An 18953-nucleotide genomic window follows, 5' to 3' on the forward strand; every position below is an offset into this window, starting at 1 on the left:
GCTGGGACCCCTCACGATCTCCTACACAGGACCCAAGTTCTCCCCAGAAACAGAGTGTCGACCCCTGCACGAAATGACGGCCAACCATGTATCTATATGGGAGAGCTGGAAATAAACATTCCAAGGGTCCCGTGCAGCAGTTCGCGGGGGTCCCAGTGGTTGTAATAGAAATATCTATTGCTTCATTTTAATTTATCTATCATCACCATGAACAACATGTTCACTGAACAAAGAAACCAAATATTTCTCTATTATTTATAGCTTTAGGATAGTTAGAAAAATGTGTCTCTTTCCGACATTTGACATATATGAGTGCATCACAATGTCGTGGAGTATACCGTATTTAGCCTACGGGTGTTGCATTGGTTACATGAATACTTTAGGGTAAGTTTCTACTTGTTTTTTTGCCTTTGAGTGGAAATTGTATTTTTGGCCCCTTTGAGGTTTTTTCAAAATGTGTTGGGTACCAAAAAAAAAAAAAAAAAAGGATGCAGTCTTGATGGAAAAAATTTATTTAATGAAAGTCATATTTTTTATAATGAAGTTTTTATACATTTTTAAATAGGGATCAATTTATGTGGGCGGGCAGGCCACAAAAAATTTAGCCAACAAAAATAAAAATTTAGTGTGTGTGTGTTTTTCACTTTTCTTTTTTTGTGTTCTATGATGAGAGAAGTAGTTCCTGTACTAATAGACATCGTTCTATCTATTATAGAGATGCGGAGCGGCTCTATACAGCACTCGCACCTCTGCTCTGGTCTGCGGGCCGGCCAGTGATGTGAAAAGAAATTCACATCGCTCATTGGCCGGATGGTGGCAGCCAAACCCCACTCTCAGCGGGAAATACGAATGAGTGAGTGGCCGGGCCGGAGTACAGAGCAGAGATGCGAGTGCAGGAGAAAGCCGCTCTGAATCCCAGGGATGAAGGATGATCGCACCCTCCCATAGACATGAATGGAGGGGGGCATGGGGTGATGTCACGTCCCCAGTCCCGGAGGTTTCCGAAACTGGAGACGCAGCGCCGCATGGAATGCAGGTGCTGCAGGGAGATTGTGGGGGTCCCAGCAGCAGGCCCCCCATGATCAGACATCTTATCTCCTATAAGGAATACGCCCAGAATACACCTTTAAAGAGATTCTCCGCCCCAGACATCTTATCCCCTATCCAAAGGATAGGGGATAAGATGTCTGATCGCAGGGGTCCCACCACTGGGACTCCTGCGATCTTTCCACAGCACCTGGCGTTCATTTAGAATGCTGGCTTCGGTGCCGGAGGCTCATGATGTCACAGACATGCCCCTTCGTGGCGTCACGCCATGCCCCCTCAATGCAAGTCAAGTATAGACTTGCAATGAGAGGGAGGGCATGATTTCATGAGGGGGTGTGGCCGTGACATCACGAGTGTCTCCGATGCCGTATCACTAGTCATCAAGCACGGGACAAAGTTCGCTCCATACACTGGATGACTGGTGTGCCTCAGAGATTGTGGAGGATCCCAGCGGCGGGACCCCCGCGTTCAGACATCTTATCCCCTATCTAGCATACACCCTGGCGTTCTGAACATTTATGTTTAGAACGTCGGTTTCTGACAGCCGTGGTTGTGCCGTCACTCCCCCTCCATTTATGTTTATGGCAGGGGGTGTGACGGCTGTTGTCCCTTGACCACAGTCGTCACACCCCCTCCCATGGACATGAATGGAGGAAGCATGAGGCCAAAGGATAAGATCTGGGGTAGAACTCCAGAACAATACTACACCCCATTATACCCGAAGGATCAAAGGGTATGAAACCCCCTTATTTGTGAACCCCTTTTAAAATTTATATTTGTATTATATTTGTATTGTATTTGTAACACCGTCTAAAATATATTTTTATTGTAACGCAGTCTAATATATATATATTTGACGGTGTTACAATAAAATTATACATTTTAAAGGGATTTGACAAATAACGGGGTTTCATACCCTTTAAACATACAGGTCCCTCAGTTAGTATTCAGTATGAAAGCCTCTATCTCGAGTACAACTACAATGGCGTCTGCAGACCACCTAATTTAATATCTAAGGAGACCTGAGCTAAAATGTGTGTTTTCAATGGTGTTCTGCTGCACCGTGCACAGAGGAAATTAAAATGACATTAAAGCTGACAATAACCCGTGTGGGACAGCACAACCACCACTAATACACAAAGGGGTGATAGCACACACTTACCAACATATGAGGAGGGACCTTTCAAAGAGGGGAAGAAAAAGTGACACTGCCAGAAGTATTTCCTTATACCCAGGGGCAGGGGCATAGCTATAGAGGTAGCAGAGGTAGTGAGTTCTGGGAACAAAAGTGGGGGAACTCATCCAAGATTTCCACTCAAGGGCTAGTCCTGAAAGACTCCTTCTAATGGGAACGGTGTTCCTAATGTGGAAAAAGTGCAGGAATTCAGTTCCCATGTGTTCCTGCAGGACTTGATCCATGCTTACACCACAAAAGGGATTCAATTTTAGATATCATGCATAAACCAGGATGCATAGTAAAACTTTTTTTTAGGGAGGTCCCAGAGCTCCCCTATGCAGTAAGTAAAAAAAAATAAAACTGCCCTATGCACATGAATAATGTCCTGTATAACAGAGCATGTGGTCCTGATAACAACGTATATTTATTCCCTCACCTGGATCGGGCCGCTTTCGCTTCACGTCCAACATTTATGTCAGTATAAGATAAGTAGGTGTCAAATGCGTTTGTGTAATAAATAGCTGTGGTGTAATTCACAGGAAGTCATTGTACATGTGCTGCCGGGAAGCGAGCGTTGAACATGCATGTCCTGTACAGCACTGCACCCTCTGGGGTTTATATACAGTACTGTATGTTGTATGGGGTGTGATGCAAAGGGCAGATGGAATTACCATAGGGGCAGATGGCACTAACCCCTTGTATTCGTGATGCCAGGGTGTGGTTTATCCTCAATACCACGTGAAGGTATACCGCTGGATCCTGGGCTAGGCACAGGGGCAATAATGACTCCAAGTTACGGATAACGGTAGCTTTATTGAGGTTATACAATTCAGCCAGGCCCACGGAGGTGACCAGTGACTCAGAGACCTTAAGGGCTTGCTGAGACTTGTAGTAGATGAGGTCAATTTAATGCAGGCCACATTGACTTGACAAATGATGACTGTGACTCACTTGACTTGTGACTGATGACTGACAACACTGTGACTGTGACTTGCAGGTTTTTAGCTTGTTGCTGCAGACTGGACTTGAGGCCTCCTATGACTCTGGACACATGACTTGACTGGACCTCAGCAGGAAGCAAGAGAGCAGAGGCTGTTTTGCAACAGCTGGAGGGCTACAGTTTGGAGATCAACTGCAACTCCCAGCATGCATGAACAGCAAACAGCTGTCTCACCATGCTGGGAGCTGTAGTTGCGTACCTCCAGCTGTTGCATAACTACATCTCCCAGCATGCCCTTCAGCAATCAGTACATGCTGAGAGTTGTAGTTTTGTAGTTAAAGTTGGATGGGAAAAAAAAATGTGTAACCCCATTTCTTCTGAGTAAGAACCTACCCCATATGTGGATGTAACGTGCTCTGCAGGCGAACTACAATGCTCAGAAGAGAAGGAGCGCCATTGGCCTTTTGTGAAGGCCACGTGTGTTTACAAACCCCCCATGGCGCCAGAACACTATTGCGGACAGTCTAGACTGATATTGGCAATAGCCAATTTCCCTGTTATAAATGCATCACTGTTTGATTATCTATATTTATTTATTTATTTTTGGCGGGTGTGAAATATGTGACATGAAAGATTTTTTTGAGCATCAGATTGTGTCTGGCACTTTTTTTTTTCTGGCCTACTATGTAGGAATACATAAGGGTTGTCTAGAATAGAGTCTCACATGGAATTGCACCTTATGAGGGCAGGAGTCTTGCAGATTCAGGCAAAGCCTTAGTTATAGGGTGTTCTAGGGGAAAATACTGAGTACTGTACTAACCTGAAGGGTACATATGCATGCGTGGTTGTGGGAGATGTTCCGCAGGTTCTTTGTTGGGGGAGAAAGCAGGCCAGGCCTGGCCCTGGGAGTGCTAAAGGGGCTTGGAGAGACACATGCTATTTGCTCAATCGCTTAAAGGGTACTCCATTGCCCCAGCTTGACGTCATGTCACCCCCCAACCCCTCAATGCAAGTCTATGGGATGGAGCATGACGGCAGCCGCCATGCTCCCTTCCATAGACTTGTATTGAGGGGGGGGGGTGATGGGGGGCGTGGATGAGGGGCGTGGCCATGACATCACGACCCCCACAGCCTGCACTCAGCGTTCAGAACAAAATGTTCTGAAAGCTGGGGCAGTGGAGTACCCATTTAAACATAGATGGGGACCTTTATCATTGTGTATCTTTAGAAAGTGAGTTTTGAAGTAATAAAATTTTACTTTAGTTTTGCTTACACGTGACATTTATCATACTATCACAGGATGGTTGATAAATATTGCGATGTTGATAAATCGCTTGAGAACACCATTTTGTATAACTCCTCCTCTCCATTTTGTATAACTCCTCCTCTCCTTTTGGAAATAACAAGAAAAATGGAGGAGAGCGCCTCGTGTAATTCCGATGGGTCACGTATTATATGAAACACAGCAGATAATGTGCTCACCTTACGTGAACCTTTGGTTCATGCATATGTCCCCTCCGTGGTGGGGTACTGGTGGATGGTCCGGAGCTGCAGCCTGCAGGTCGTGGACGGGATCCTCCTGGGAGTCGGCAAGTACATAAAGCAGGATAAGAGAAGAAAAAAGGACCTCTGTGCCAGCGCTGCTCGGAACGTCAGAAATCAATGAAGATGCCGATTGTATAGTCCAACGATATTTTAATCAGACACATACATTTGGGGGTGAAACAAGGACAAGACGCGTTTCGGGAGTGAGCCCTCCCTTTTTCAATTGTTGATGTATGCATCCACAATTGAAAAAGGGAGGGCTCACTCCTGAAACGCGTCTTGTCCTTGTTTCACCCCCAAATGTATGTGTCTGATTAAAATATATCGTTGGACTATGCAATCGGCATCTTCATTGATTTCTGACGTTCCGAGCAGCGCTGGCACAGAGGTCCTTTTTTCTTCTCCTATCCTGCTCCTCTCCTTTTGTAAGCCAGTCAGGGCTGGCACAGATTTGTGATGTTATGGAAGGGTTTGTGACTTTTTGTGCGACACTCGTACTTACAAATCTGTTACCACTGCAATTTGAAAACTGAAATTGACTAGTTTAGTAGCTCTTCTCTGAACTCTCTCTAGAGTATCTATATCCTTTTGGAGATATGGCCTCCAGTACTGTGCACAATACTCCAAGTGAGGCCTCACCAGTGTTCTGTACAGCGGCCTGAGCACTTCTCTCTTTCTCGCTTCCTTTGCGTCTTGCATGTGAAGCTGTTCTAACATTTCTGTAATTTTCTGACTTTGGTTAAGCAGATAGCTTCCATCCTCTTCCCGCTCTATTTAAATTCCTAGGTAGTGAGTAATGTTCCCCAACTCTTTAATTTCAAAATATTGTTTCAGTTTGTGAACTATTTGGTCATGATCCCCTTCTTGTTCAAAACACGTCAAGATGTCATCAACGTAAATTAGGATGTATGTTCATTTGTTGTCTTGATTCTTTGAGAACAGCCATAGATCTGCTTTACTTCTTGAGAATCCCTCTTTTGTGAGTATTTTGTTCACCTTTTCATTCTACATTCTCGCCGCTTGCTTGAGTCCATAGATGCTCTTTTGCAGTTTACATACAAGGTTCTTTTCCTTCTCAAATCCTGGTGGCTGTTCCATGTATAGATCGTCCTTAATATCTCCATATAGATAAGCAGTTTTGACATCTAGATGCTTCACTTGCATTCCATTTCCGGCAGCAACACTAAGGAGGGTTCTTATAGTGGTATGTTTCACAAGTGGAGCAAATGTTTCATCATTAGCTTCTCCAAATTTATGTAAGTATCCCTTAGCAACTAATCTTGCTTTGTATCTATAGATGTTTCCTTCTGCATCATATTTCACTTTAAAAGTCCATTTGCATCCAATAGTTTTGCAGCCAGGAGGAAGTTCTGTTAGTAACCAAGCTTTATTTTCTGTAAGTGATTTTATTTCTTCTTCAGCTGCTTTTCTCCACTTCTCAGCAACGTTTCTATGTCTTCCCAGGATGTTGGCTTCTGGGTTTGGAGTGTTTTAGCAGCGTATGATAACCTGTGGGGTGATATCCCTATTGTCATCCGAGAGGATCTTCTGATTTCTTGTTGTTCAGTAAGTTCTACTGTCTTATTGATTGTAAGTTCTACTTCTTGTTCTGTTTCTAAGCCCTGCTAGAGCTTATGCAACTGGAAGATCATCCCCTTGTCTGAGCTGCAAGAAGCCTTGCTTGTCACAGTTACCAAAGGGAGAGTCCCCGTCCGGTTAGTCAATCTGTCTGATGCTGCTACTGTGTTACCTAAATACACCCCAGTCGCCCAGCTGTATCTCATAGAGTCAAGGGACACTCTAACAGAACACAAGGTGGCCCCACAGCATGGGGCCCAAGTGGCTAAAGGATCCGGTGCAAGTACTCCTGAGCCCTGGTGAGCGCAACTCCAAGTAGGAGATGATACTACCCCGAGGGATCAAGTAAAGGAAGTTGTCAACATTGCCAAAAGGTACCAAGAGGCTTTTAGTAAACATCCCACAGACTTTGAACATACATCTATGATCCAACACAGAATCCTCACCGGCAACAGTCCACCTATTAAAGAAAGACACCGTCCGGTCACGCAAGGCATGACCCAGACTGTCAAGAAGATGCTGGTGCCCCTTGTTCTGTCAAGAAAAAAAATTGAACTATCCACTTTTGTGTTGACTACAGAAAGTTGAACAATGTCACACCTAAGGACGCTTATCCTCTACCCAGAATCGAAGAGTCACTCACAGCCCTCAGGTCGGTTGCTTACATCTCCACCCTGGACTTAACCAGTGGATATTGGCAAGGGACTATGGCCATGGAGGACCAAGAGAAGACTGCCTTTGTGACTGTTCGAGTTAAAAATAAAGGCTGTTTGGGCTAAGTAATGCCCCTGCTACCTTCCAGCGTCTGATGGAACGGTGCCTGGGCCATCTGAATTTTCAAAGTGTCCTATTGTACCTGGACGATGTCATTGTGTATTCCAAGTCCTACCATGAGCACCTCAGTCATCTGTCAGATGTTTTCCAAGTCCTGATCAAACATGGGTTGAAGATCAAGCTGTCAAAGTGTCATTTGCGTAAGCCTCAGATACACTACCTAGGTCATGTTGTCAGCGCCGAGGGAGTCCAGGCCAATCCTGAAAAGGTGGAGGTTGTCAATAACTGGCCTACCCCGCGCACGGTGAAAGATGTCGGAAGCTTCCTTGGATTTGCCGGCTACTACCGCCGCTTCATTCCCCACTTCACCCAGGTTGCAGAACCCCTCACAGCTCTCCTGTGGGGTACGGCGAAGGAGAACTACAGTGGAACATTACCTGCTGAATGGGCCGTCTGCTGACAGAACCACCCATCCTGGCATATCCAGACTACAGTCAGCCGTTCCAGCTATATACAGATGCCAGTTTCGAAGGTCTCAGAGCTGTCCTGTCCCAAGTGCAAAAAGGGCAAGAGCGTGTGATAGCCTATGCCAGTCGTAACCTGCGAGGAGCAGAAAAAAATATGCAAACTACAGTTCCTTCAAGCTGGAACTTCTTGAACTCGTATGGGCCGTGACTGAAAAGTTTAAAGACTACTTGGCTGCCATGCCATTCACTGTCTACACGGATAATAACCCGTTGGCCCATATGAATACTGCCAAGTTGGGTGTCATCGAGCAGCGTTGGGCCTCAAGATTGGCCAATTACAATTTCACCATCAAGTACAGGAGTGGCAAGTCAAATGTCGCTGATGTACTGTCTCGGATGACCACCGGTGAAGAACCACCTGTTGAAGAAGAGTAGGAAGACGTGGAGATGCCCCCATTTTACCAGAAGTTCGTGAATCAGAATGTTGTGACCACCCTTGAGGACGGCGAACCCAGGTCCGAGAAGGTCCAAGAAGACCTATACACCTGGAAGACTCTACAAGACAAAAGTCGAGTCATGGGGGATCTGTTGGACTACCTTCTGACGAGAAAGGTACCAACCCGTCTATGCCGGGCCCAGTGTGACTACGAGTTGAAATGTCTGTGGTGACAGAGGAAGCGACTGTTCATGCACAAGGGACTTTTGTACCAAAATTCTTTGGAACCGGTCTCTGGTGATCGACTTCATCAGATTCTGGTCCCCTGAAGAGATGCGGCGATGGTCCTCAACGCATATCATGATCAGTCGGGACACTTTTGAGTCCACAAGACCGAGGCAACCATCAGGCGAAGATTCTACTGGATTGGAATGCGGAGCAACATTGAGAAATGGTGCAGTGAGTGTGCAGTCTACAACGTCACCAAGAATGTGCGCAAGGACACAAGAGCACCCCTCTATTCCATTCAGAGTGAAAGGCCTAATCAGTTGGTCGCGCTAGACCATGTCAAGTTGTCTCCTACCCGGTCTGGGAACACTTATGCTCTCACCATGGTGGCTCACTACTCCAAATGGGTTGTCGTGGTACCCGTTAAGGACCTCACAGCCAAGACAGCGGCCCAGATGTTCTACTTCAATTAGGTGCAAACCCTTGGGTGTCCGGAGTCTGTCCTAACGGACCGTGGAGCGGCCTTCGAGGCACAACTCTTCCAGGACCTGTGTCAGTTCCATGCCTGTAAGAAACTTCGGACTACAGCTTACCACCCTCAAGGGAACGGGCTCTGTGAGTGCATCATGCAAGTCTTTATCCACATGTTGCAAGCAGCGTCTGTATCCAAGCAGGAAGAGTGGCCCGATTGTTCTACAGGGTACACCTCTTTCTACCTGATGATGGTGCGACTTGGGCAGCTGCCGAAGACCGGACGTTTGGGCTTCAGGCTCCATTCAATAACTCCCCGCAAGCCTCCATAGAGTGGGTCTCTGACCACCAAAGAAGGATCCAAGAAGCAAAAGAGATTGTTGGCAAAAAGATGGGCAAGGCTCAACAAAGACAACATCAACATTATAACCGTCATGCCTCTGCGAAACCCCTCCAGCTGGGTGACAAACTCTGGCTGCGGAAGTTACCGAGAACTCATAAAATGGACTCTATCTGGGAGACAGAACCATACACAGTGACGGCCATACCCTATCCAGACTCTGACGTGTACGAGGTACAAAAACTTGAGTACGAGCCACAAGTTGTCCATCGTAACAGAATCAAGCTTTGTCACAAAGAAGACCTACCTGTGCTCCCTGTACCTTCACCACCAGTAGTCAGACCTACGAGGGAGTACGTGCCAGGAGAGGGGATCCATCCATCCATGGATGTTCCAATGTTCTCTCCCAGCCAACTTGCAATCTTCTGTATCGCACCAACCCTGGGACCGGTGCAACCAACCTTCGTCACCACACCAGCCCCCGTCCTGTCTATACTCCAGTCTCCAGACCACCTGTCTCACCAATGTTTCTGCCAACAAGTCCAAGACCTGCCAGTCCAGAACAGCTACCTATTTTAGAATTCGATGAAAGAGAACCTGCTCCAACTCAAGTTGTATCGAGAGCTCTCGAAGAAGTAGGCGTTCCTGATTCTCAAGAAGTTGTGCTACGTAGGTCCCGACGGTCCACTCAAGGCCAGACCCCAGCCAGATATAAAGATTAAAGTAACACGTAAAGTCCAATGCAAATGTCTATGATAAAAATTTCCAATACTTTTTCTTATGTCCACGTGCCCAGGATACTTTACTGGCCAGAAGGTATTCCTGCTAACCCACTGTGCACGTACCAAAATAAGGTAACAAATGTCTAACGTTGTCTGGTGATATACGTAGAGTTCTGGGGAGAAGTGTGTCCACCGAGGTACCCCAGTAGCCAAGGCATTGGGTAAAAAGCCTCCGGCAGCCCAATCCCTTTGTTTTGTGTAATGCCTTAGGGCAGTGGTGTCAAACTCAAATTCATTGGGGGCCGCATCAGCAGTTTGGTCACCCTCAAAGGGCCGGTTGTATCTGTAGGACCCCTCCCCCCCCACATACCGTATATATGCCAGCGTATAAGACGACTGGGTGTATAAGACGACCCCCAACTTTTACAGTTAAAATGTAGAGTTTGGGATATGCTCGCCATATAAGACTACCCCTCCTACCGCAATGTACAGTACCTTGTAGTTCCCCCCACATTAGGTAGGCAGCATGTTCCCCCACATTAGGTAAGCAGCATGTTCCCCCACATTAGGGTGGCAGTATAGTTCCCCCCACATTAGGTTGGCAGTATAGTTCCCCCCACATTAGTTTGGCAGTATAGTTCCCCCCACATTAGGTAGGCAGCATATTCCCCCACATTGGTTGGCAGTATAGTTCCCCCCACATTAGGTAGGCAGCATGTTTCCCCACATTAGTTGGCAGTATAGTTCCCCCCACATTAGTTGGCAGTATAGTTCCCCCCACATTAGTTGGCAGTATAGTTCCCCCCACATTAGGTTGGCAGTATAGTTCCCCCCACATTAGGTTGGCAGTATAGTTCCCCCACATTAGGTAGGCAGTATAGTTCCCCTCACATTAGGTAGGCAGTATAGTTCCCCCCACATTAGGTAGGCAGCATGTTCCCCCACATTAGTTGGCAGCATGTTCCCCCACATTAGGTTGGGAGTATAGTTCCCCCCACATTATCTAGGCAGCATGTTCCCCAACGCTGTATGTCTGTGTGCTGCCCCCACTGTGATCCGGTCCCCGCTCCTCCGGCCCGGGGTCACATCTACTGCTATGGTCTATGGGCCATAGCAGTAGGTGCCAGGACCGGTTGAGCAGTGACCGGAATGCTGAAGAAGATAACGCGCCGCCAGTCACTTATCAGGGCCTGTGTGCGTCCTCCTGTTCCTCCCGCGTCTCTATGGTTGTACGCATGGGACGTCACTGACGTACAACCATAGAAGCGGAGGACCAGGAGGACAGAAGGAAGGATCGCCACGCATGCACTGAAGAGGCGGCTCTCTTTTTTTAATTTTTTTTATTTTTATTAAAGGTGAAGGCTGGCGGCGGGCCACATGACGAGGGCCCGCGGGACGGGTGTTTGACACCCCTGCCTTAGGGTCATGTTCCTAAACAGTCATAAAGTTAACAAGTCTTCATCTAGTTCAGAGCGTGTATGAACATTTGACAATACATGGACTCTTTGTCTTCATCTACATCAGACCTGGATATGGACATTGTTTATAATGCCCCAGGAACTGTCTGTGGCCCATGTGGTCATTCCGGTCCTCTGCTCTCCAGGACTGGGCATTGAGGACGACTTCATTAAAGTGGGGGAGTTTGTGGTGGCCCAGTATGGGATGGTGTTTCCCCGTACCCTTCTCCTGCCCTGTCAGGCAGAGTCCCTCTATGTCCTCAGGGCCCCCTGCAGTGTTACCCCCAGTGTAAATACTGTATGTTATTCCTTATAAAGTGTATTGTACCTTTAATAGTTTGTACCATGTGAATAAAGTTATACCATGTGATTGTTACCCAGGAGGCACTAGTGACCAGGTGACCCCCCCCCCAGTGACCTATGGGCTCCTTGCCCAGCCCCCCTATAAAACCAGGGGAGAGGCTGCAATCTCGCTCTTTCCTCTCTTGTTCCTGAGGTCCAGTGCAGTCGTCTCAGTGCGTATGTCAAGAGCATTGGAGGCCTCAAGCCTAAAGCCTGCAGCCACCAGTCAGCTCAAGTAAGCTAAGGTCATCATCTTGTCAGTCACAAGTGTCTCTACATACTGCAAGTCACAGCAAGCCTGCGAGGTTCCCCCTGTGTCACTGGTCACCTCCTTGGGATTCTGGCTGTACTGCATAGTACGGTCATCTATCTAACCTCAGTAAAGCTACAGTTTGTCCGTAACCTGGCGTCAGCGTCTTCATTGCCCCCGTGCCTAGCCCAGGATCAGCTAAACCACGCCCTGGCGTCACGACAAGATGGGGTTAATAACATCTGCCCCTTGGGTTATAACATCTACCCTGCATTGCACCCCGCTGACACCACACTAGTGTCTGGAGCTGGGCCCATAACCTGTTTGTTATGTATTAGAGAAGACACTAGCAGCTTGTAATGAGGCACAACTTGGTTTGCTTGTGTGGATAACTTGCAAACATAGAAAAACACTTTAGCTAACTGTAACTGCAGTCATCTTGGTATAAGGAGAGAGAGAGAGAAAAGAGAGAAAAAACCAACAAGTTTTACAGATATACACAACTGACAACCTTAGTGTACAGTGCCTTCTACTGGTCAAGTGATGTTAATACACAATACTGCATATGGTACATGCTGTTGTATTCCTAACAAGGTTTCTGGACAGTCAAAAGTCTTTGGGGGAGATCAAAACCTGTGTAGAGGAAAAGTTGCTGAGTTGCCCATAGCAACCAATCAGCTTGCTTCTTTCATTTTTAAAAAGGCCTCTGAAAAGAAACGATCTGATTGGTTGCTATGGGCAACTGGTCAACTTTTCCTCTGGACAGATTTTGATAAATCTCCCCCTTTGTCTAAAATGCTGAGGTCTATGGGGGATGTTTATCAAAACCTGTGCAAAGGAAAAAGATCACTTCTTTCATTTTCCATAGGCCTTGTTAAAATTGAAAGCAGAGAACTGATTGGTTGCTATGGGCAACTGGACAACTTTTCCTCTGCACAGGTTTTGATAAGTCTCCCCCTATATCTCTGTGTATTACATTGCAAATGTATTTTTTTGTGTCTGTGTGTTACAGATATACACTCATGGGCATACTGTGCCTAAAGTCCAGGTGCAGGGAGAGCACTGGAATAGATGGAGTTTACTAAAGTAAAGTAGAACTTCGGTTACAAGAACAATGTTTACAACCCTGCTTACATCAGACAAATAGCTTAAGGACAGATGACTTTTGACAAGATACGACTTTCTGCTGTAATGTTATAAACCCTGGCTTTAGAGGTTTTATTTCCCGGGGCCTTGTGTAGGGATTACAGCTTCATTGAAACAGTGGTGGTAGGAATCCTTTTTAGTGACCAGGGGCGGACTAACAACACTCAGGGCCCCCGGACCAAATAAAGAAAGGGCCCCCTTCGAGACTCAGCCCCTGGCCACCCCCCTGTCATGACCCTACCCCACTTAAATCACTCTTCATGCCCCACCCCTACACACCAATATATATATATATATATATATATATATATATATATATATATATATATATATATACATACATATATATATATATATATATATATATATATACACACACACATGTAGGTTAGATCATTTTCCATGACTAATAATATCAGTATACAAAGAGGAAATATGTAAATTTATACAACCACACAATAACTTGATAATACCACCATTCTGTACAGAATAAAACCACTATACTTAGACCAATATTCCCCCATACAGTGTCCATATAGTGTTAGATACCAGCTGTATACAGGATCTGTATACAATATAAGTGATTACAGTTACATCTAGGGACTCACAATTCTTTTCTGATCGGTGGCATTCTCTTTTTCTTTTCTTTTCAGACTGCTATGTTGCCTTCTTCTAGCAAAACATCTGCAGGACAAACATTTTATATATTAATTTTTCCAGTGCCACCTCTCCTCTACACACTCTCCCTATCTATAGGCCCCGAGCTATAATAATGCCCTCCTTGTTGTCCTGCACAGAAAAGGGCAAGTAGCTAACTATGTAATAAGGTAGTCAGATATGTAGGTAGCCAGGCATGAAAATAGATAGTTAGCTAGGTAGTTAGGTAGCCAGGTAGGTATGTATTTAGGTATCTAGGTATCCGGTTATGTAGGTATCAGGTAGCTAGGTAGGTAGTTAGCTAGCCAGGTATGTAAGTAGGTAGTTTTGTTGCCAGTTATGTAAGTAGGTAGCCAAGTACATAGGTAGGTAGTTAGGTAGCCAGGTATATAGTTAGGTAGCCAAGTATGTAGGTGGTTAGATAGTTTCATGGCCAGATATGTAGGTAGGTAGTTATGCAGCCAAGTATGTAGTTAGGTAGCCTGGTATTTACATAGGTGGTTAGGCAGCCAGGTATGTAGGGCAGGTATGAAGGTAGTTAGGTAGCCAGGTATGTAGGTAAGTAGTTAGGCAGCCAGGTACGTGGGCCAGGTTAGGCTGCCAGGTAGATGGGGGGGCAGCCAAGTTTGTGGGGGAAGCCAGGTATCTAGGTAAGTATTAGGCAGCCAGGTATGTGGGCCAGGTTAGGCAGCCAGGTAGATAGGAGGGGCAGCCAAGTTTGTGGGGGAAGTCAGGTATGTGGGCTAGGTTAGGCAGCCAGGTATGTGGGCCAGGTTCAGCAGCCAGGTATGTGGGGACAGCCAGGTATGTGGGAGCGCCCTCCCTCCCTCTCCTCCCCTTCCCATTCCCTTTGTGCCAGGTTAAAATTAAATAAAAATAAAAAAAGACACACTCACCTGTCCCATGCAGCAATCTTCTCAGGTCTTCTGCCAGCCATGTTCTTCAGTCTCCGCAGTGCAGGCGCCAATGAGTGACATCATCGGTGTCTGCACTGCGTGGCAGGGGCAGAGGTAACATCTCTGTGGGCTGCAGACTCTGCTCACACTGCAGATTCTGCTCAGCTGTATGTTTGTGAGCCTGCCTTGGGATCTGGGACAAGTGTCTCGGAACCCCAATAGCAGTGGCAGTGGCGGGCCCTTTACCTGGGCGGGCCCTTGGACCAGCCAGTCAGTTCGCTTCTGATAGTGACCCAGGGTTGCACACTCCAGCCACGTGAAACTTCAACCCTCATCCTACATTGTATACATAACACAACTCTATTTCTGGTTTCACAAACTTAATGTTACCTTACCACAGCCTACCATATAAGCCTTAGAGTCACAAATCTAACCAAAAGGGTTCCAAAAGCCCATCGAGTTAAGTTGAATTGTTGAATTTAACAGCTCTGCACACTCTTGCCTGCAGCGCCATCAGCACAATTGGGCTGTCAAATTGTCAGCCTGATCTTTTTTCTAAAAATCCATCGTCACACCTTCAGCATTCCGGCAGTTGCTAGGTAACCACATAAGGTCAGAAATGACATCACAGGGATTCCCTGTGCATTAGTGGGCTTGGAGGCACGCAGAGAACATGTGATCTGCTTCTTTTTACAAAATCCATTTTCCTATAAAGAAAAAATGTATCCCACACACCAAATCTCCAGTCTGCAGAGGCTCAGCACAGGGGAGGAGGCGTTACCAGGAAGATGAAGGCCAGACATCACCATGATCAGGGAACTTGTGAAGGCCCCTGTGCACCGAGCAGTTCATTTGCATGTACCAAAGAACCTGGATAGTGGCGGGACAGAGATGACAGATTCCCTTTAACTTCCTGTTATTTCGAATAGTACCCCTTTAAGGAAGAGACAAGCTTTTCATCTATTAATTGCAAAAGTTATTTACCGTCCAGAGTTTGAAAAAAAAATGGATAAAAATGTTGTAAAACATGTGAATAAGCCCCTTCCCTAATAAAAGTTTCATTCGCTCCTCTTTTCCTCTTTTACAAATGAAGGTGAATACCTGCATCCTGCATTGCATTTCATGGACATAACATGCTCTGGCATTAAGTTCCAGTATAACTTATTTATTGTCATTTATTCATGTAAATCTTTGATCATCCTGAGCTAAATAGTCAGGTGGGAGGTCCTACTCAGTGATTTGCAGCTCAATCTATAAGTATACTTTTACACAGATAGCTGTCTATCACTTAACTGGACTGCCTACTTGACTATTTAGCTTAGAATAAGCAGAGCTTTCCATGAGCTAAGCAGATTGATATATAGTTTTATGGGGAAAGCCCCAATTAAAGGTTAATGGGGTGTTATTACAAAGCTCATACCAAGATCCAAATTGCTCAAGCTGCCCCTCTGTGTGACAGAGGTGACTTTGTATTTGAAAAGGGGCTACCTGTTTTCGACAACCCCTCTTTGTCAACAACAATAAACTGGTTACAAAGCATCCTGCCCCCGGAACCCCCAGCAAAATCAGCCATAGACTAAGGAACACCACCGGAACACTCAGGAACGCCACATCACAACATTATAAAAAGCAGCGCGCACGTGAAGATCGCCATTAGACTCATTACCCTTGACAAAGCCAGTCCGCTGGCGAAACGTCGGGGAGGTGGGTAATTGAAATTCTAAACAGAGATCCTGGATGTGACCATCCAGGGAGATGAAAAAATATAAGAATACAAAAATAATAATGAGAGTGGTCATAGTGCGCTTAGGAATTTGGCACCGATAGGGAAAAGCTTCCAGCAGTGAAGATCTGTACAGCACTCCCTATAATACATATGGCACTATAACGATATGAGAGGGTGTGAGAGACCTTCTCTAGTGCGAGTAGATTTCGAAGCACAAGCAGGATAGTAATCATATAGGAGGGCGTGAGAGACCCCCTATAGTGCATTAGAGGAGCATCCCTCACAAGATATATAGCACTATTTACATAAAAGGGAGTGTGAGACCCCCTACTGAGCCATTTAGGAGGGTGTGAGAGTCCCCTACAGTGCTGTATGCATATTAGCTATCAGTTGCCAAAGTATTCTACAAGTGCGGGGTGTTATATAAGGAGGAATATGGGAACCCCTGTTTGAAATCACCCAAGCACAAAATAGTAGAATTGGAGAGTGGGTGAAAAATTAACCCTCATTACTGACACTGTAAAAGCATAAGCCACTATCTCACCACCCATAAGGCATATAGCCTAAAATTGGTAACGGTCATATAAGGATCTCTGACAATTTTAAAATCACAATTTGTTTTTTCATTATACACAGTAAGATTTTAAAGCATACCAATAATACCAACAGCATACCAGCATACCAACCAATATGGGGAGGACAGGACAGCAAGTGTTCAACTGAATTGCAGCCAAACCATTAAAGGGGTATTCCGGCTTTATACATCTTATCCCCTATGATGTATGATCACAGGGGTCCCGCCGCTGGGGACCCCCGTGATCTCGGTGCACCCCCGGCATTCTGTGCCGGGCACTGCCTCCGTAACAGGGACATGACGGCAGTCACGCCCCTTCCCATAGACATGAATGGAGGGGGTGTGACATGATGTCACTAGGGGTGTGGCCACATCGTAGTCTCGGAGGCAGCGTCGGGCACAGAATGCTGGGGGCTGTACCGAGATCACAGGGGTTCCAGAGCGGTGGGACCCTTGTGATCCTATATCTTAGGATAGAGGATAAGATGTATAAAGCTGGAATACCCCTTTAAGCATAACACTTCTTACTGAAATCAAATGGCTGTAAGTGTAACACATAAGATGACTCTTAGCAACCACCATATGCTTTCTCTAAAAGATGAGGGTCCAAAAAGGGGCACCCCCCAGTCTAATAACTCCTCCCTTATAGAGTATTTCAAAATGAGTTCTAAACCAGACCACCCTTTTAGCTGTTTAACCCCTTAAGGACCGAGCCCTTTTTCACCTTAAGGACCGGAGCGTTTTTTGCAATTCTGACCACTGTCACTTTAAACATTAATAACTCTGGAATGCTTTTAGTTATCATTCTGATTCCGAGATTGTTTTTTCGTGACATATTCTACTTTAACTTAGTGGTAAAATTTTGTGGTAACTTGCATCCTTTCTTGGTGAAAAATCCCCAAATTTGATGAAAAAAATGAAAATTTAGCATTTTTCTAACTTTGAAGCTCTCTGCTTGTAAGGAAAATGGATATTCAAAATAATTTTTTTTTGGGTTCACATATACAATATGTATAGTTTATGTTTGCATCATAAAATTTATGAGTTTTTACTTTTGGAAGACACCAGAGGGCTTCAAAGTTCAGCAGCAATTTTGAAATTTTTCACAAAATTTTCAAACTCGCTATTTTTCATGGACCAGTTCAGGTTTGAAGTGGATTTGAAGGGTCTTCATATTAGAAATACCCCATAAAAGACCCCATTATAAAAACTACACCCCCCAAAGTATTCAAAATGACATTCAGTAAGTGTATTAACCCTTTAGGTGTTTCACAGTAATAGCAGAAAAGTGAAGGAGAAAATTCAAAATTTTCATTTTTTACACTCGCATGTTCTTGTAGACCCAATTTTTGAATTTTTGCAAGGGGTAAAAAGGAGAAAATTTTTACTTGTATTTGAAACCCATTTTCTCTCGAGTAAGCACATACCTCATATGTCTATGTTAATTGTTCGGCGGGCGCAGTAGAGGGCTCAGAAGGGAAGGAGCGACAAATGGTTTTTGGGGGGCATGTCACCTTTAGGAAGCCCCTATGGTGCCAGGACAGCAAAAAAACACACATGGCATACCATTTTGGAAACTAGACCCCTCAGGGAACGTAACAAGGGGTAAAGTGAACCTTAATACCCCACAGGTGTTTCACGACTTTTGCATATGTAAAAAAAATTATTATTTTTTTACCTAAAATGCTTGGTTTCCCAAAAATTTTACATTTTTAAAAAGGGTGATAGCAGAAAGTACCCCCCAAAATTTGAAGCCCAATATCTCCCGATTCAGAAAACACCCCATATGGGGGTGAAAAGTGCTCTGCTGGCGCACTACAGGTCTCAGAAGAGAAGGAGTCACATTTGGCTTTTTGAAAGCAAATTTTGCTATGGGGGCATGCCGCATTTAGGAAGCCCCTATGGTGCCAGGACAGCAAAAAAAAAAAAAAACACATGGCATACCATTTTGGAAACTAGACCCCTCGGGGAACGTAACACAGGTGTTTCATGACTTTTGTACATGTAAAAAAAAAAATTTTTTTTTACCTAAAATGCTTGTTTTCCCAAAAATTTTTACATTTTTAAAAAGGGTAATAGCAGAAAATATCCGCCAAAATTTGAAGCCCAATTTCTCCCGAGTACGGCGATACCCCATATGTGTCCCTAAACTGTTGCCTTGAAATACGACAGGGCTCCAA

At 45.3% G+C, this 18953-nt stretch overlaps 1 protein-coding gene across 7 annotated transcripts in view; it reads right to left on the reverse strand.

Annotated features, from left to right (window-relative positions):
• Positions 1-15366, reverse strand: part of LOC130294104 (galactoside alpha-(1,2)-fucosyltransferase 2-like) — a 37240-nt gene extending 21874 nt beyond the window's left edge. The window contains exons 1-2 of one of the 7 annotated variants that reach the window (XR_008848384.1): positions 14879-15366; positions 13529-13604 (exon numbers count right to left, since the gene is read on the reverse strand). Coding sequence is in view for 4 of the 7 variants with exons in the window: in XM_056543554.1 (XP_056399529.1) it covers positions 2210-2294 (85 nt within the window). In the remaining 3 variants the exon portion in view is untranslated. Of the gene's footprint in view, positions 1-2209; positions 2322-2660; positions 2738-13528; positions 13605-14473 lie in introns of those variants that run through there. The other 6 variants (XR_008848383.1, XM_056543556.1, XM_056543558.1 and 3 more) reach the window with 6 other exon arrangements.
• Positions 15367-18953: the final 3587 nt, after the last annotated feature.

Source organism: Hyla sarda, chromosome 10 (genome assembly GCF_029499605.1).
Source record: "Hyla sarda isolate aHylSar1 chromosome 10, aHylSar1.hap1, whole genome shotgun sequence".
Taxonomy (NCBI): domain Eukaryota; kingdom Metazoa; phylum Chordata; class Amphibia; order Anura; family Hylidae; genus Hyla; species Hyla sarda.